The sequence below is a fragment of the Mercenaria mercenaria genome, chromosome 13, assembly GCF_021730395.1.
Source record: "Mercenaria mercenaria strain notata chromosome 13, MADL_Memer_1, whole genome shotgun sequence".
Classification (NCBI taxonomy): domain Eukaryota; kingdom Metazoa; phylum Mollusca; class Bivalvia; order Venerida; family Veneridae; genus Mercenaria; species Mercenaria mercenaria.
In genome coordinates, this window is record NC_069373.1 from 73,509,048 (window position 1) to 73,528,272 (window position 19,225).

The 19,225-nt window shown below is 36.7% G+C and overlaps 1 protein-coding gene across 3 annotated transcripts in view; it reads left to right on the top strand.

The window, feature by feature from the left end:
- The window catches only part of LOC128548013 (uncharacterized), a 29,872-nt gene extending 11,467 nt beyond the window's left edge, over positions 1 to 18,405 (top strand). For 2 of the 3 annotated variants that reach the window (XM_053522270.1, XM_053522271.1), the window contains exons 4-9: positions 111 to 177; positions 8,159 to 8,247; positions 8,671 to 8,762; positions 11,936 to 12,103; positions 15,097 to 15,185; positions 16,294 to 18,405. In XM_053522270.1, coding sequence (XP_053378245.1) covers positions 111 to 177; positions 8,159 to 8,247; positions 8,671 to 8,762; positions 11,936 to 12,103; positions 15,097 to 15,185; positions 16,294 to 16,409 — 621 coding nt within the window. In that variant the 3' untranslated portion in view covers positions 16,410 to 18,405. The remainder of the gene's footprint in view (positions 1 to 110; positions 178 to 8,158; positions 8,248 to 8,670; positions 8,763 to 11,935; positions 12,104 to 15,096; positions 15,186 to 16,293) is intronic. The other variant, XM_053522272.1, reaches the window with a different exon arrangement.
- The last annotated feature ends 820 nt before the right edge of the window (positions 18,406 to 19,225 follow it).

A 19,225-nucleotide genomic window follows, 5' to 3' on the forward strand; every position in this document is an offset into this window, starting at 1 on the left:
ATTGACAGAAATGAGTTGGGAAGTTTCTGTGTTAAGCCAATTTGAGATGCTAGTTATAATGAATTGTTATGTAAAGAGAAAAATAAACTTCTTTTGTTGTTGTTTTTCAGATTGATACTTTGAAAGAGTTAAAAGGTGTGGCTATTACTGGGGTAACAACTGAAATAATAGGCCAAGGTAGGTTTTATCCTGTTTTAGATAGATCTTTGATAGAAAAGAAACAGTTCTTAGCTCAACAATTTGAAGAATAGTCAGAGCTATTCTACTCACCCTGGCGTCGGCATCTGTGTCACACCTTGGTTAAAGTTTTGCATGCAAGTATGTACAGCTATCATTGAAAGGCATATAGCTTTGAAACTATTTTTTTTCTTTTTGTAGGTCAATTACCAACCTCACTGGGTGAAGTCCCATAACTCTGACATGTATTTTGGCCAAATTATGTCCCCTTTTGGACTTAGAAATCTATCTCCAAAACTAATGCAGATATTGAATTGAAATTTCACATAATGTCCTCAGTGTTATAAATCTAGATAGCATCAAGTCCCATATTTAAACCCTGACATGCATTTTGGCCAAATTATGCCCCCTTTTGTGACTTGAAAAATCCTGGTTAAATCTTTGCATGCAAGTACATATAGCTGTTATTTAAAAGCATAATTATAGCTTTGAAATTATATTTTTTTCTAGGTCAATTACCAGGGCTTCGGAAATTTGCCGGTTTGTCGGTTTTGGACCGACTTTTGACTTTTCAGACCGATTCGTGAACTGAAAAAACGAATAAAATCGGTCCCGTAAAAATGGAGAAAAGTATAAATTTCGGTCTGATATCTCAATACACGATCACCTGCCAAGCAGAAAATTGTTGGTCGCACCCTCAGATAATCAATAAATGTGTCAAACGGTCTGATTGTCACTTTGATAATCGGTCCGTAATTAGCGTGTGACGCAATCAGTGCTCGCGCGGCACATCCTTTAATGTTTGCAGACAGCCGACTGCAGTGTATTAAACATTTTTGACTGGTTTCCTAACGTTTCTGACTGGATCCAAATCATTTCGACGGGGATCCACTTCTTTTATTTAGAATCCGACGGATGGTTTATTTCAAAAGGCTATGTTTAATCACGGTAACAAACAAATGGTCACTGGATTTAATCAAAGAGCTATAATTGTACATTATAGGTTTTTGATTTAATGAGACATCACACGGAAAACCGATAAAAATAATTTTTATAATTACTTGATTTGAAAAAAATTACATGATTCATTTGTTGGGGCTTCAGTTGAAACAAATGCAGAAAATCGTCTTTGCAACCCGACTGTACAAAAAAGAAGATAAAATGGACGGGCAACCACGAATGATAAAGAAAACTGGAGTGGCGCTGTTTATCAAATCGGTCTTTTAAAAAACGTTTCAAAATGAAATTTTGTTTACATCAGAAGAGAACATATAACTTTATAAAATGTAGTTGCTTATTGAAGTACAACGTAAGTGAAATGAAATATCCGTGGCCAACCCGCGTGACGTTTTGGTACTATACATGCGGGAAATTCGATCTCAGCGTTCACATAACGTACACATTCGGTCCGCGGCAGAGTATTATTTAAATACCGAGGCTGTTTAGCAGAGAATATGTGTCGTGTAACTCACTTTGACGCATTGTATTTTGTAGAATTCCGTCAAAGAATAAGGAAACATCACAGTATCTGCCATGTATACGGTATCGAAGTCACGTGCGTTGGCTTTTAGACTAGTTACGCACACGATGTCAATGCCTCGGCAATTTTATCCTAGCAAGTATTATCTCGGAAAAACATCAAAATTTAAACAAAGTAACGATCACACATAACACTGAATAACTGTCTTCATTGTATGGTAACGCGCGGTGACTGGTAACTCAGTTTTAATGCATGACAATGCTTATTTCTTTACTCTATCACGTTTTACAAAATAAGTAATATTGGGAATGCGGTGGGTGGGGTAGCGCCGATGTCAGGATTTTCGTTTTGGACCGATTGAGTTATCAAAATTTCCGAAGCCCTGCCTGTCAATTACCAACCTCACTGTGTGAAGTCCCATAACTCTGACATGTATTTTGGCCAAATTATGTCCCCATTTAGACTTAAAAAATCCAGGTTAAAATTTTGCATGCAAGCTACTATCGCCAAAACTAATGCAAATATTGAATTGAAACTTTACACTTTCCTTTGCATTTATGAAACTGGTTCATAGCATCAAGTCCCATAACTCTGACATGTTTTTTTGCAAAATTATGTTCTCTTTTGAACTTCAAAAGTTACAATGTTTTGCATGCAAGTTGTCCAAAACTAATGCAGATTCTGGATTGAAACTTTATAGATATTTAAACATTTAGGGTTAATAGTCCTGCTTCTGGGACAGCAATCCGAATAGTCCAGCATTGGCTGTTACGGACAGCTCTTGTTTATATTAGTATATCCTCCAAAACCACTGAATGGATTTTGATGAAACTTCGCCTGGATGTTCCTTGAGTGGTCCTCTTCCAAAGGTATTCAAACGGTTTCGCTTGGTTGGATATAGGGGCCGCCAGAGCTAAAAGTAGAAAAATCTTCAAACGACATCTCCTAAACCAATGGTCCGATCTTGAAATAATTTTACACAAATGGTCCTTCTGTCACCCTCTACCAAATTTGTTCAAATTATACTGATTTGTCAAAAAACATGGCAGCCAGGGGGCGTGGTCACTTTTCCCTATATATATAGTGGAAATTAAAAAAATCTTGTGTGAAACTGCTGGCACAATTTTAAAATAATTTTACACAAATGGTCCTTGTGTGACCCTCTACCAGGATTGTTCAAATTATTTTGATCCATCAAAAAATATGGCCGCCAGAGGGCGTTGGCCATTTTTCACTATACGTATATAGTGGAAAATTTAAAAATCTTCTTGTGTGAAACTGCTAGCCCAATTTTAAAATTATTTTACACAAATGGTCCTTATGTGACCCTCTACCAAGATTGTTCAAATTATTCTGATTCGTCAAAAACATGGCTGCCATGGGGCATGGTCACTTTTCCCTATATGTGTATAGTGGAAATTTAAAAAATCTTGTGTGAAACTGCTGGCCCGATTTTAAAATAATTTTGCATAAATGGACCTTGTGTGACCCGCTACCAATATTATTCAAATTATTCCGATTTGTTAAAAAACATGGCTGCAAGGGGGCGTGGTCACTTTTCATCAACAATTTCTTTAAACAACATCTCCTCCAAAACCACTGAATGGATTTTGATGAAACTTTACACAAACAATCTCTGGGTACCCCTCTTTCAAATTTATTCAAATGGTTCTGGTTCATTGAACATATGGGTCTTTTTGGTTAAAAATAGGTTTTCAGCTATCACACTTGAAAAATCTTTTTCTCTTGAGCTTTGATATTTGGCATGTGATATAAGCAGCATTCCCACTGACTTTTTGAAAAGTGGGTACCTGTACCCACATACTTCAGAAAATGTGGGTACATGATAAAAAAGTTGGGTACAAACCATACAAATTGAAGAAAATGTTCCAACTGAAACAAAATAATAAAGAAGTACATGGGAAGTGACTTTTATTCAGCCTGTGTTAATGACAGTAGTTTGTTTTACACATGCACTGCAGGGATACAGCATAGAAGTCACTTCTTTTTATAGGAAAGTGGAGAGACTTCTAGTTGAAAAATAGAAATTTATCATTTCTAACTCAATATACCTCCCCCCCCCACACACACCCAGCAAGCTTGTGAAGCAATTTGAAAAGATGGCTATAATTTTCTTGTTTATGGATAAAAACTATTGATGTGACCATTCATTTTCTTAGATACATCATTTTCCATGCAATGAGTTTTTCTTTTATTCCATAATTTTGAAAAAAAGCTGTTTTCAAAAATTCAAGCAGACGCTGGTAGGTATTACCAGCCGAGTTTTTATAACATTTTTTTTTGCTACTATATGTAAACTTGGCGGGTAATACTTATTTAGCATGAACAGTATCGGACTCGAATAAAAATGAAAAGTAATTTGTAGAAAATTGCCTGATGAAAGTCAGGCTGCCGGTCATTTTGTAAATATTAATAAACAAACAGCTAACGAGTCTTTCTTTTACAATGGAGATCAAATAATTGTGTAGTAGATGCCAGCTGACCACTTAATTATTCCACAGCTTGTTGAAAAAAACGTCCTAAAACATTGCACATGTTGACAATTATCGGTAAGTGTCAAAGATGTAAAAGCATTGTTGATTGGCTGAATACTATCGCGTCTAGTTTTACGAATAATTTGATTCGCTGTCACAGTTCTCGCGAAAATCTCACAAGTACCTGGAGTAGGTGGAGCTTAAATTATGCTATCGGCATGTAAATTCAACTCGTCTTGACACAAACTGTCAACAGTGTGTAAAGCGGTAATTTGCGTGTGCGGATCAAAAATAATGTCTGGTTACTTGAATTTCGGCTCTTTATGGGCGAACAATGTATTTTCTGTCAGATTATTTAGCGTGCATTGTACCCGTGGAATTTTAAAACTTGCATGCAAGTGACTTTTTATACGTGAATTATGCGGATTTTTGCGTGAATGGGAATGCTGATAAGGGTTTAACTCTCTACCATAATTGACCAAATTCTTGCCTTAAGGTCAAAAATGGCCAAGCCCCTGTGTGTGACATGTACTTACTATAGGCTTTTATATAAGAAACTTTGAAAATCTTCTTCTCTGAATCAATAATAGCTAGAGCCTTGATTTTTGGCGTATGATATCAGAGTTGTACTGTCTAACTATTGCCGTAGGTTAAAGAATGTGTGTGACCGCTAACATAGAAGAAACCTATCAATATTTTTACCATTATGTTATACAAACACACTTAAAGCCTTATAAACAGGTGAGCGCTTTAGGGTCAATGACCCTCTTGTTAATATTTGTGTTGGCTCCTGTTTTTATTAGCTCACCTGTCACATAGTGACAAGGTGAGCTTTTGTGATCACCCTTCGTCCGCCGTGTGTCCGTTCGTCCGTCCGTCCGTCAACAATTTCTTGTCTGCACGATAGTGGTTTCATTTATGATTTTATTTTAACCAAACTTGCACACAACTTGTATCACCATAAGTTCTCTGTTCCTTTCTTGAACTGGCCAGATCCCATAATGGGTTCCAGAGTTATGGCCCCTGAAAGGGCCAAAATCAGCTATTTTGACCTTGTCTGCACAATAGCAGCTTTATTTATGATTTGATTTTTACCAAACTGGCACACAACTTGTATCACCATAAGATCTCTGTTCCTTTCTTGAACTGGCCAGATTCCATTAGGGGTTCCAGAGTTATGGCCCCTGAAAGGACCAGAATTAGCTATTTTGCCCTTTTCTGCACAATAGCAGCTTCATTTATGATTTGAATTTAATCAAACTTGCACAAAACTTGTGTTGCCATAAGATCTCAGTTCCTTTATTGAACTGGCCAGATCCTCTAATGGGTTCCAGAGTTATGGCCCCTGAAAGGGCCAAAATAAGCTCTTTTGACCTTGTCTGCACAATAGCAACTTCATTTATGATTTGATTTTAACCAAACTTGCACACAACTTGTATTACCACAAGATCTTGGTTCCTTTGTTAAACTGGCCAGATTCCATCATGGGTTCCAGAGTTATGGCCCCTTAAATGTCCAAAATTGGCTATTTTGGCTTTTGCAGCCATATAGTCTTCATTTATGGTTTTATTTGATACAAAATCAGATCCAATCGTAGTTTCCAGAGTTATTTATATCTGATTACCTCCCCTGATTGTAGTCAAAATGGATTTATATCAGTAAGTACTTACAGGACTTATTTGAAATTTCATTATTGTCATTAGTTGGACTGAGCCAATCAGGGTAGATAACTATGGACTGATTTTATTTCAAATTACCTCCCTTTATTTCAAATTAAAATGGGTATGTCTCCGTAACTAATGAAGATACTGATCTGAAATTTCATTAATGTGAACAGATTTATTTGGCAGATCCTTTGTTAACTTACAATAATTTTCTTTTGAATTACTTCCCTTTTACGTTACTATAGATAGTCTATTTTTAGTAATTTTTTAGCTCACCTGTCACAAAGTGACAAGGTGAGCTTTTGTGATCGCGCGGTGTCCGTCGTCCGTCCGTGCGTCCGTAAACTTTTGCTTGTGACCACTCTAGAGGTCACATTTTTCATGGAATCTTTATGAAAGTTGGTCAGAATGTTCATCTTGATGATATCTAGGTCAAGTTCGAAACGGGGTCACGTGCCATCAAAAACTAGGTCAGTAGGTCTAAAAATAGAAAAACCTTGTGACCTCTCTAGAGGCCATATATTTCACAAGATCTTCATGAAAATTGGTCAGAATGTTCACCTTGATGATATCTAGGTCAAGTTCGAAACTGGGTCACGTGGGGTCAAAAACTAGGTCAGTAGGTCTAAAAATAGAAAAACCTTGTGACCTCTCTAGAGGCCATATTTTTCATGAGATCTTCATGAATATTGGTCAGAATGTTAATCTTGATGATACCTAGGTCAAGTTCGAAACTGGGTCACGTAGGGTCAAAAACTAGGTCATTAGGTCTAAAAATAGAAAAACCTTGTGACCTCTCTAGAGGCCATATTTCTCAATGCATCTTCATGAAAATTGGTCAGAACTTTCATCTTGATGATATCTAGGTCAAGTTCGAAACTGGGTCACGTGGGGTTAAAAAATAGGTCAGTAGATCTAAAAATAGAAAAACCTTGTGACCTCTCTAGAGGCCATATTTTTCATGAGATCTTCATGAATATTGGTCAGAATGTTCACCTTGATGATATCTAGGTCAAGTTCGAAACTGGGTCATGTGGGGTCAAAAACTAGGTCAGTAGATCTAAAAATAGAAAAGCCTTGTGACCTCTCTAATGGCCATATTTCTCAATGGATCTTCATGAAAATTGGTCAGAATGTTCACCTTGATGATATCTAGGTCAAGTTCGAAACTGGGTCATGTGCAGTCAAAAACTAGGTCAGTAGGTCTAAAAATAGGAAAACCTTGTGACCTCTCTAGAGGGGATATTTTTCAATGGATCTTCATGAAAATTGGTCAGAATGTTTACCTTGAAGATATCTAGGTCAAGTTCGAAACTGGGTCACGTGGGGTTAAAAACTAGGTCAGTAGATCTAAAAATAGAAAAACCTTGTGACCTCTCTAGAGGCCATATTTTTCATGAGATCTTCATGAATATTGATCAGAATGTTCATCTTGATGATATCTAAGTCAAGTTCGAAACTGGGTCACGTTGGGTCAAAAACTAGGTCAGTAGGTCTAAAAATAGAAAAAACCTTGTGACCTCTCTAGAGGCCATATTTCTCAATGGATCTTCATGAAAATTGGTGAGAATGTTCAGCTTGATGATATCTAGGTCAGGTTCATAACTGGGTCATGTGCGGTCAAAAACTAGGTCAGTAGGTCGAAAAATAGAAAAACCTTGTGACCTCTCTAGAGGCCATATTTTTCACGAGATCTTCATGATAATTGGTGAGAATGTTCACCTTGATGATATCTAGGTCAAGTTTAAAAGTGGGTCACGTGCCTTCAAAAACTAGGTCATTAGGTCAAATAATAGGAAAACCTTGTGACCTCTCTAGAGGCCATATTTTTCAATGGATCTTCATGAAAATTGGTCAGAATTTTTTATCTTGATGATATCTAGGTCACATGTGCTCAAAAACTAGGTCACTATGTCAAATAATAGAAATAACGATGTCATACTCAGTTGAACACTGGGTCATGTGGAGATAGGTGAGCGATTCAGGACCATCATGGTCCTCTTGTTTATTATTGGCCGTAGGGAAAAACCGAGACCACTTTTCTGTGGTACAACATGGAATAGTAACCTCCAATTATTAGGTGTATTTTGACATATCTGTACCTTGTAAGAATTTTGTTTTTCTTTTTGGTTAAATTTCTTCCTTTGTTGTTCCTGTCCTTTGGACTTAGATATTTTTTCTGAGGACCTTCTTGTCCTCAAGTGCAATAATAACAGGTGAGCGATATAGGGCCATCATGGCCCTCTTGTTGAAAAATATATTTTAGTTGTCATAAAGAAATAAAAGAACTTTTGTTGTTTCTTTGATACATGTATCAGTATTTATTTATTTTACATTGACAGACAAATTATTTTTGAAGAAGAAAAAGCAATTGAATGGGGTATGTGGACATGTTGAGTTTCAGCTGAAAATGCATATAGATGAGTCTATGGTAAGTGATTGCATGGTACCAGCATAGAAAGGAAATTTCTGTAAATTTACGAAGAATATTGAATTCTGTTTTTGGACAGCCAGCCATTGCATTGACAACAGTTACTGAAGTTGCATTTAGATGAGCGAATTATAAAATGTATTGTTAGTAATTTTAAGAGTATTATACTTTTTGTAGCAAAAAAAGCTTATTACTTGTTGCTTAGTATTTTACAAGCTACCATATGAAATCACTAGTGGAAGGTTTTGGAGGAAAATTTGTTAATAAATGCTGTCGTAGAAAAATTAGAAAGTGTGGCATTTTGATATGTTGGAGTATTGTACATGAACTCAACTAAACAAATGCACCCGTTCCATCAAGCACCAATTCATCATCCTCCCCCACACCTGCAAAGAAAAAAAAATTATATTGAATTGTTTGCAGGATATGAATACAACAGTCAGTTCAAAGATAACACACCTGTCAATTTCTGCCTCGGAGTGTGTATACAGGGACCTGAAAGATACTGTGGAACAGTATGTATTGCCATTTAGTAGCTTCCTTATATTTCTGGCAGTAAAAGTTGTTACATCATTCAAGTTTCCATTTTTATTTCAAATTCTCCAACACATATCTCGGTAATCTTGGGGCTAATCCATGCTGAATTTGAAACTGAAAAGTTCTTAAAGAAGATCTGTTTGGAATTTTAACTGATATGTTCTTAAGGATGATCAGAAACTGACATTGAAGTTATAATGAATTTTAAGATTTAAATTTTAAACGGAATTTATAAGGCTGACATATAATGAGTTTCTAAATGCTGACCTATGATTAATTCGACTGAATATTGTCAGTTACATAACCAAGGGAACAACACACTACATGTACATGCATGCATCGTGACCAAATAATTATGACATCATCAACTACATGTGCAGTTTTATAGTTTATAATATCTTTGAAAACGTTCAAATGGTATGCAAGTAAAACAGTTTTATTGTCTTTAAAAATGTTTAAATGGTAGGCTAGAAAAATGATCTTACATTTCTGCCTGAGTCAGACAGGTGTTTTCCCATCTCTTTGGATATCATGGATAAGAAATCGTGCTAGAACTCAGTTTCTCACAACCTGTCCATCCGTCTGTTAGCAATTTCGTGTCCGCTGTGTAACTCTTTTACCCCTTGAAGGATTTCGAAGGAACTTGACACAAATGTTCACCACATCGAGACGAAGTGCAGAGTGCATGTTTTGGATGGCTTGCTTCAAGGTCAAGGTCACAGAGGTCAAAGGTCATATGAATTTGTTTCGTGTCCGCTCTGTTACTCTTGAACTGCTTGAAGGATTTTAAAGAAATTTGCCACAAATGTACACCACATCGAGATGACATACAGAGGGCATGTTTCGCTTCAAGGTCAAGGTCACACTTAGGGGTCCTTCGGCGTATATTGCTCCACATTGCGGTGCTCTTGTTTCTTTTATCTTGCTAAAGTAGAAACAAATGGTTTATTGTTTCACTGATTTGTATTTCACTGATTTCTTTATTTCTTGAAAATTGGAGGAAGAAAATCATTCTATCAATCCTAATTAAAACAACTGAACTGGCTTTACTTTAAACAATGCATAAACGAGGACGGCTTATCAATATCGATTTTCATAATACCAAATTACCAGAACCAGTTAAAATTCCTGAAGTTATGATTAAGAACAAACATGTTGATTTTGCCATTGTCACTTTGATTGGAAATTCACTAATTGTCTAAAAGTGGTGAACAAGAGCAAGGGACCTGTAAAATATTGTTGGTGTCTATTTCATTGCTGTGCTTTTATTTGTAACTGTTTTTTTTTTTAAATATAAAAGTTTGGAAAGACCGACAGGTGGACCATTTTCTACAAAACCAATCTAATATTCTATTTTGTTTGGGTAAAAATGAGTTCTTATCAGGAGACAATTTGGCAGATGTCAGAATAAGAGAAAACTGATTCATGTCGGAAGTTGTTCTATGCAAGAAGGAAGAACTAGTTCATAATCCTGGAATCCAGTGGTTAGGTCAATATCAAAATGCCCTTTCAGTGATGACCAGATTTTACACATTTTGTAAAAGTTATTATGTCTCCCCCAGGAGACATATTGTTTTTGCCCTGTCCGTCCGTCCTTCCGTCCGTCCGTACGTCCTTCCGTCCGTCCGTCCGTCCGTACGTCACACTTCATTTCCGAGCAATAACTGGAGAACCATTTGACCTAGAACCTTCAAACTTCATAGGGTTGTAGGGCTGCTGGAGTAGACGACCCCTATTGATTTTGGGGTCACTCCGTCAAAGGTCAAGGTCACAGGGGTCTGAACATTGAAAACCATTTCCGATCTATAACTAGAGAACCACTTGACTCAGAATGTTGAAACTTCATAGGATGATTGGTCATGAAGAGTAGATGACCCCTATTGATTTTGGGGTCACTCCGTCAAAGGTCAAGGTCACAGGGGCCTGAACATTGAAAACCATTTCCGATCAATAACTAGAGAACCACTTGACCCAGAATGTTGAAACTTCATATGATGATTGGTCATGAAGATTAGATGACCCCTATTGATTTTGGGGTCAGTCCGTCAAAGGTCAAGGTCACAGGGGCCTGAACATGGAAAACCATTTCCGATCAATAACTAGAGAACCACTTGACCCAGAATGTTGAAACTTCATAGGATGATTATACATGCAAAGTAGATGACCCCTATTGATTTTGGGGTCACTCAATTAAAGGTCAAGGTCACAGGGGCCTGAACATTGAAAACCATTTCCAGTCAGTAACTTGAGAACCACTTGACCCAGAATGTTGAAACTTAATAGGATGATTGGTCATGCAGAGTAGATGACCCCTAACGAGTTTGGGGTCACTCTGTGAAAGGTCAAGGTCACAGGGGCCTGAACATTGAAAACCATTTCCGGTCAGTAACTTGAGAACCACTTGACCCAGAATGATGAAACTTCATAGGATGATTAGTCATGCAAAGTAGATGACCCCTAACGATTTTAGGGTCACTCTGTTAAAGGTCAAGGCCACAGGGGCCTGAACATGGAAAACCATTTCCAATCAATAACTTGAGAACCTCTCGACCCAGAATGTTGAAACTTCATAGGATGATTGTTCATGCAGAGTAAATGACCCCTATTGTTTTTGGGGTCACTCCGTTTAAGGTCAAGGTCACAGAGGCCTGAACATTGATAACCAGTTCCGATCAATAACTTGAGAACCACTTGACCCAGAATGTTGAAACTTCATAGGATGATTGAACATGCAGAGTAGATGACCCCTATTGATTTTGGGGTCAGTCTATTAAAGGTCAAAGTCACAGTGGCCTGTTCATGTAAAATCATTTTTTGGAAATAACTTGAGAACCACTTTACCTACAATGTTGAAACTTAATAGGATGATTGGACATGCAGAGTAGATGACCCCTATTTATTTTGAGGTCACTCGATCAAAGGTCAAGGTCACAGGAGCCTGAACAGTGACTTGAGAAACACTAGGCCAAGAGTGTTGAAATTTAGCAGGATGACTGGACATGCCAAGTAGATGATCCCTATTGCAGCCAACCATCAGTGTCTCTTTGACTTTTGCTCCTGACCCCTATTGACTTCTTGCCTATAGGACTTTGCATTGGGGGAGACATGCGCTTTTTTACAAAAGCATTTTCTAGTTTCTTCCTGCTTGTAGGTTAGCAGAGGAAGGTAATGTTCAAGGATTTCTCACCTTGCTACGTCCTTACAATACCTGGTACAAGACAAGACAGAAAACCTTTGAGCATTTTGTGAACACTTACCAAAAAATAGCAACAAGGCCAAATTTACAAGTGCTGAATTTGACACATCCTGTGAAGAAATGGTGAGTGGATGAATATGATGCATTGTAGTATAGAGGTAGTGTCTGACTCCTAAAAGGTTGCTGGTTCATGGATCTTAACTTGCCTCCAAGTGACCGCAATAATTCGAGGAAATGGTCATTGTAAGAGCGTAATTGTGTGAACTTTCCTTCAATTAGAAGAAATTTAATGGTTTAATTAGTACTGTAATAAAGAATTTTGAGATCTATACTCAAATTGTGCTAGTATGCTGTAGAAAAGAATTCCTGTGCATGTTGAGAACAGCATGTGAAAATTGCAGTCATTTAAGTGATTTTTGTCTCAATTTGAAAAAAATCTATGAGGTACTGTGTCACTTGATCATCGGGGTCAACGTTAGTTAAAATTTAGGTCCACCTTTTCTCAAAAACTATAAGAGTTGCAGCTTTGAAACTTTGCACATTGTTTATCGTTATTAGATGACTATGTAGACTAAGAACCATAACTCTGATATGCATTTTGTCAAAATTATGGCCTTTTTTTGTACTTAGAAAATTTGAGTTTCTTGGTTAAATTTTTTATGTCCCCCTTTTCTCAAAAACTATAAGAGGCACAGCTCTTAAACTTTGTACACTTGTTTATCATCATAAGTTGACTATGTGGGCCAAGAACGATAACTCTGATTGGCATTTTGACAGAATTATGGCCCTTTTTGTACTTGGAAAATTTGAGTTTCTTGGTTAATTTTTAGCTCACCAGAGCACAGGTGCTCAAGGTGAGCTATTGTGACTGGTCATTGTTCGGCGTCTGTCGTGTGTCATCCGTCAGCATTAGCCTTGTAAACACTCTAGAGGCCATATTTGTGACCCAGTCTTTATGAAACTTGGTCAGAATGTTAGTCTTGATGATCTCTAGGTCAAGTTCGAAACTGGGTCATGTGGGGGTCAAAAACTAGGTCAGTAGGCCAGATCAAAGGAAAAGCTTGTGAACACTCTAGAGGCCACAGTTGTGACCCAATATTAATGAAACTTGGTCAGAATGATTGTCTTGATGATGTTTAGGTCAAGTTCGAAACTGGGTCATGCGGGGTCAAAAAGTAGGTCAGTAGGCCAGATCAAAGGAAAAGCTTGTGAACACTCTAGAGGCCACTATTTTGACTTGATGTTTATGAAACTCAGTCAGAATGTTTGTCTTAATGACTTTCAGGTCAAGTTCGAAACTGGGTCATTTAAGATCAAAAACTAGGTCAGTAGGCCAGATCAAAGGAAAAGCTTGTTAACATTCTAGAGGCCACAGTTATTAGGGGTGACTATTGAGGCCAATTTTGACTATTGCAATACTATTGATATTGCTTAAAAACTATTGCGATACTATTCTATTGCAGGTTACTATTGCGATACTATTGCAATAGTTATCGGCCATCATATTTTATACAGTAAAGCTACCAACTGGCATTGTAACACAGTGTAAGAGACGGCACTGTTTATAATTGCTGTTAACACACATTGAGATGTTTGTATAACTGAAACGGACAGAAATAATTCTAACATTAAATATTTCTTGCCTTCCTTGGCTTCGGAAAAATAAGTAAAACAATAAACCTATGCAAGGTATACTCAAATGAATCGGCCATTTTGTTGCGAATGTCAACATGTTTAATAACCCAAAGCATCAAAAAAGACGAAAATTAACGGATCGGATTAAGGTGTACCAGCACTAAATGAAGGGCCCTACCGAACAGTTTGCTGTATAATACAAGTATATAGCCTTCTTTCTCCATGTCCATAGTACATTTTCTCATCTAAAATTAACAGGTTATTTAAATATATTTAATCAAAGTTTCTAAGAAACTAAATTTATTAATTATCTCACAGACTTCTCAGTCCTTTATGGTAGTTTAATTCCGTGAGGGTAATTATTGTAATGGAGACGTTAACATTTTCCGAGGCGCAAATGAAAGCTGGCTCAGTTTCTTGGTTTATAAATTATAAATTATTTCTGTATTTACAAAAATTTCAAAACTATCGAAACTATCGATTGTTGAAGGAACTATCGGCGATTGTTATTGGATCGTGACTTTTCTATCGATGCATGCTATCGGGACACTTAGTATCGCAATGCATCGATAGTTTGATGTATCGTTACACCCCTAACAGTTATGACCCAATATTGATGAAACTTAGTTAGAATGATTGTCTTGATGATTTCTAGGTCATGTGGGGTCAAAAACTAGGTCACCCCGTCAAATCAAAGGAAAAACTTGTGTACACAAGAGGCCACAATTTTGAATTTTATGAAACTTGGTCAGAATGTTTGTCGTAATGATTTGTAGGTCAAGTTTTAAACTGGGTCATGTGGGGTTAAAAGCTTGGTCAGTAGGCCAGATCATAGGAAAAGGTTGTGAAAACTAGAGGCCACAGTTGTGACCCAATATTTATGAAACTTGGTCAGAATGATTTTCTTGATGATTTCTAGGTCAAGTTCGAATCTGGATCATGTGGGGTCAAAAACTAGGTCACCCTGTCAATTTAAAGGAAAAACTTGTGAACATTTTAAGAGGCCACAATTTTGACTCAATCTTTATGAAACTTTGTCAGAATGTTTGTCTTAATGATTACTCTCGTGAGCGATATAGGGCCATCATGGCCCTCTTGTTTTGTTTAGGCCCACCTTTTCTCAAAAGCTGTAAGAGGTACACTTGTCTGTCATCATAAGTTGACTATATGGGTCAAGAACCATATCTCTGATATGCATTTTGTCAAAACTATGACCCTTTGGTACTTAGAAAATCTGTTAACTATTAACTATTTTCTTACATATTGTCCAGCACTTGCAGATGAGCACCCGCAGGTGGTACTCTTGTTGGTTTGTGCAGGGATAAATGAATATTTTTTCATTTCAGTTTAGTTGTCAGCTATCAATAATTTATGTTCATATATTGAATCGCAGCCTCCCTGACAACTGTGCTCACAAGTGCTGATTTTGTTGCAAGTTCTTTATTCTTAGACCCTTCCATATATTTTCTGTTGTTTTTCAGTTCCTTTGAGATAGTATGGAGTTTCAGGGTCACAGATACATACAGTGTATTGCCAGATATACAGCTATTTGTTCATGTACCTAAGAAGGGTTTGTTTTGAATTTCTCTTTAAAAAATGTAACTCAGTTTATGTACTGTTGTTATAAGATGCTTAGTTACCCATTCAATTCTAAAACCATATTAAGGTTAATGTTTTGAACTTATCTGAACCAAAGGTTCAGGGTGTTCCATTCTAGGTGAACTGTTAGCATAGGTGGATGGTCTTTTGTCCACAATTCTTCTCTGAAACTACTAACTTTAATAATAGTAAAGTTTGTCTGTAGCATCCTGGCAAGATCCTCTCTAAATTTGTTCAATTGAGAGCACTTGGTCCCTTTTAGTGGCCGCTAGAGCTAAAAATAGAAAAACATTCAATCTTCAGTATGGCATTTGGTACCTTTTAGGGGCCTTTAGAGTTAAAAATAAAAAAAAATCAACAACTTCTCATAACCACTTTATGGATCTTTATCAAACATGTTCTGTAGCATCATTGTAAGGTCTTCTTCCAAACTGATTCAGTAGATGCAGTTTGCCCCTATAAGGGACCGCTAGAGCTAAAAATAGAAAAACCTTCAAAAAAACTTCTAAGAGAGCTTGATGGATCTTTATCAAACTTGGCATGTAATGGCATCATTTGTAAGGTTCTCTCTTCATTTTTCAATGGGGGCACTTAGCCCTATTTTGGGCCCCTAGAGCTAAAAATAGAAATACCTGTAACTAACTTATTAGGAATACCATTCAGCATGTGAAGTTGTGCTGTTTTGGTTTTTTGTTTGGGATGTTACTCAAGACCCATCTTAGAAAGGTCCAAAGCTTTTGTATTGCAGATATCTCGAAAAATGTTTGACCTAGAAACATAGAACTACAGGAATGTTATTCAGCATCTGATGTTAATGCACCTTGGGTTTTATTTGGGATTTAAACAGTTCTTAATGGACAAATGAAAAAAATGATCTATTTTTTATTTCATGTTTGTAGAATTATAATTATGTCAAATTAACAGAACAGAAGTCAGCTTTGCTGACACGGTGCAGTAATTACAGTATGGCAATATTAGCATATCAGTAATTACAGTATGGCAATATTAGCATATCTTTTTTGTTTCAGTATATAACACTTAAAACAATTTTAGTAGTCTGATGCCATTTTATTTTTCAGTTCGAGACCCAAACCGTGAAATTCTTGAAAGTGCTTCTGACAAATTTCAACTGATGCTGAAAGAACTTGGAATTGAAAAAACTTTAAATGCTCTCGTAGCCTTACTTGAGAAGTGAAAAAAAAGTTCTGAATAACATCGGTAGTGTTACGGCATGGAATATTTTAGAATTCAAGACATTTCATCATATAGTGAATTAATATTTTCTATGCTTTATAAACATCATGTTGTAATGTGTTTTCAGACTGTAACTGTCTGCAAAGACTTTCTTAAATTTTTTTGTCATTAAGGATACTTGGAAGTTTTGATTCTTGTTGCTGTTAAGAATTAGGCTGAAAGCACGCTTTTAATACGGATGTTTTGCTAATATTCTCTTTCTGCTTACTGGTACTGTCAATGTTAGAATATTGACAGTTGAACCATCCTCAATTCTTTTTAGCTCACCTGTCACATAGTGACAAGGTGAGCTTTTGTGATCACCCTTCGTCAGTGCGTGCGTGCGTCCGTCAACAATTTCTTGTCTGCACAATAGCAGCTTTATTTATGATTTTATTTTAACCAAACTTGCACACAACTTGTATCACCATAAGATCTCAGTTCCTTTCTTGAACTGGCCAGATCCCATTATGGGTTCCAGAGTTATGGCCCTTGAAAGGGCCAAAATTAGCTATTTTGACCGTGTCTGCACAATAGCAGCTTTATTTATAATTTGATTTTTACCAAACTGGCACACAACTTGTATCACCATAAGATCTTGGTTCCTTTCTTGAACTGGCCAGATTCCATTATGGGTTCCAGAGTTATGGCCCCTGAAAGGGCCAGAATTAGCTATTTTGACCTTGTCTGCACAATAGCAGCTTCATTTATGATTTTATTTTAACCAAACTTGCACACAACTTGTGTCACGATAAGATCTTTGATCCTTTCTTCAACTGGCGAAATTCCATTATGGGTTCCAGAGTTATGGCCCCTGAAAGGGCCAGAATAAGCTATTTTGACCTTGTCTGCATAATAGCAGCTTCATTTATGATTTGAATTTAATCAAACTTGCACAAAACTTGTGTCACCATAAGATCTCGTTTCCGTTTTTAAACCGGCCAGATCCCTTAATGGGTTCCAGAGTTATGGCCCCTGAAAGGGCCAGAATTAGCTGTTTTGACCTTGTCTGCACAATAGCAACTTCATTTATGATTTGTTTTAACCAAACTTGCACACAACTTGTATTACCACAAGATCTTGGTTCCTTTCTTGAACTGGCCAGATTCCATCATGGGTTCCAGAGTTATGGCCCCTTAAAGGTCCAGAATTGGCTATTTTGGCTTTTGCAGCCATATAGATACTTCATTTATGGTTTTATTTGATAGAAACTTCCAAAATATCTTCAACAACAATAAATCTTGGATTCCATGACAAATCAGATCCAATCGTAGGTTCCAGAGTTATTTTATATCTGATTACCTCCCCTGATAGTAATCAAAATGGATTTATATCAGTAAGTACTTATAGGACTTATTTGAAATTTCATTATTGTCATTAGTTGGACTGAGCCAATCAGGGTAGATAACTATGGACTGATTTTATGTCAAATTACCTCCCTTTATTTCAAATTAAAATGGGTATATCTCCGTAACTAATGAAGATACTGATCTGAAATTTCATTTATGTCAACAGATTTGGCAGATCCTTCTTTTGTTCACTAACAATAATTGTTTTTTTTAATTACTTCCCTTTTACGTTACTATAAATAGCTTATTTTTAGTAACTTTTTTATTATTGGCTGTAGGGAAAAACCGAGACCACTTTTCTGTGGTACAACATGGATGGTACCTCCAATTTTTAGGTGTATTTTGACATATCTGTACCTTGTAAGAATTTTGTTTTCTTTTTGGTTAAATTTCTTCCCTTTGTTGTTCCTGTCCTTTGGACTTAGATATTTTTTCTGAGGACCTTCTTGTCCTCAAGTGCAATGATAACAGGTGAGCGATATAGGGCCATCATGGCCCTCTTGTTTGTAATATTCAGCTTTCATGTCATTTTTATGAGCAGTTAATTATGTCTGATATATTCAGTTTGTTAACTGAAAAAAAAAAAAAAATAAAACAGTAAATTTGTAATGCTTGTAGTGAGCTCTTCTGGGTGAACACTGTAACACCATCCTGTTTAAACACACTGTTAAGAAAGAAATTCCTTGGTATCAAACTTTTTAGAAGTATGTGGTTCACAGCAAAGAAAAACAACAGCAAACCATGGCTGAGTGGTAAAGGTAGCAAACATCCAATCACTTGCCCCAAACCATGAGAAGTTTGAAAGACGAGGATGCTGAAGGAAGGTGGCTCTCTCCAGGTGGAGTTGGTGCCAGAAATACTGTACAGACTAGACATTGGCAGTCCCATTGGTAAAACTTGGAAGTCAAGGTATGACCTAAAATTGTGGGACTTAAAAACCGAACAAGAAAGAAGGGTTAGGAAAATCTTCAATGACGTAATCAACATTCATGTACAAAAACCTACAAGACTGGTTCGAATGGGCAACTTTGCCTCTTTCTCATGTAACATCGGACAATTTGCTCATTTCGTACAGGTACACATTTAAAACTGTATCAAACTTCACAGAAATGCAGTATTTAATGCTCTTGCTGTAAGAAGAGTGATGCATTGTTGAACTTGTTAGTTGGTTGATCATTTGAATTTTGATTTTAAAATAACTACCGGCAAATAATTTGGTATATAGTGATAAGGTGATCCAACGTAAGTGGATGATTGCCTGTGGTCAGTAGATGACAACTAGTTTGTGGATCAAATCTGAATGTCACAATGATTTAGAGACGGATTCCTGTTGGTAACTAGAGAATGCCGGGGCATACAGCCTTCAAACTTTTTTAGACTGTCACAGTAACAGACTGAAAACAGAAGATTTCATACAATGATTGTATGT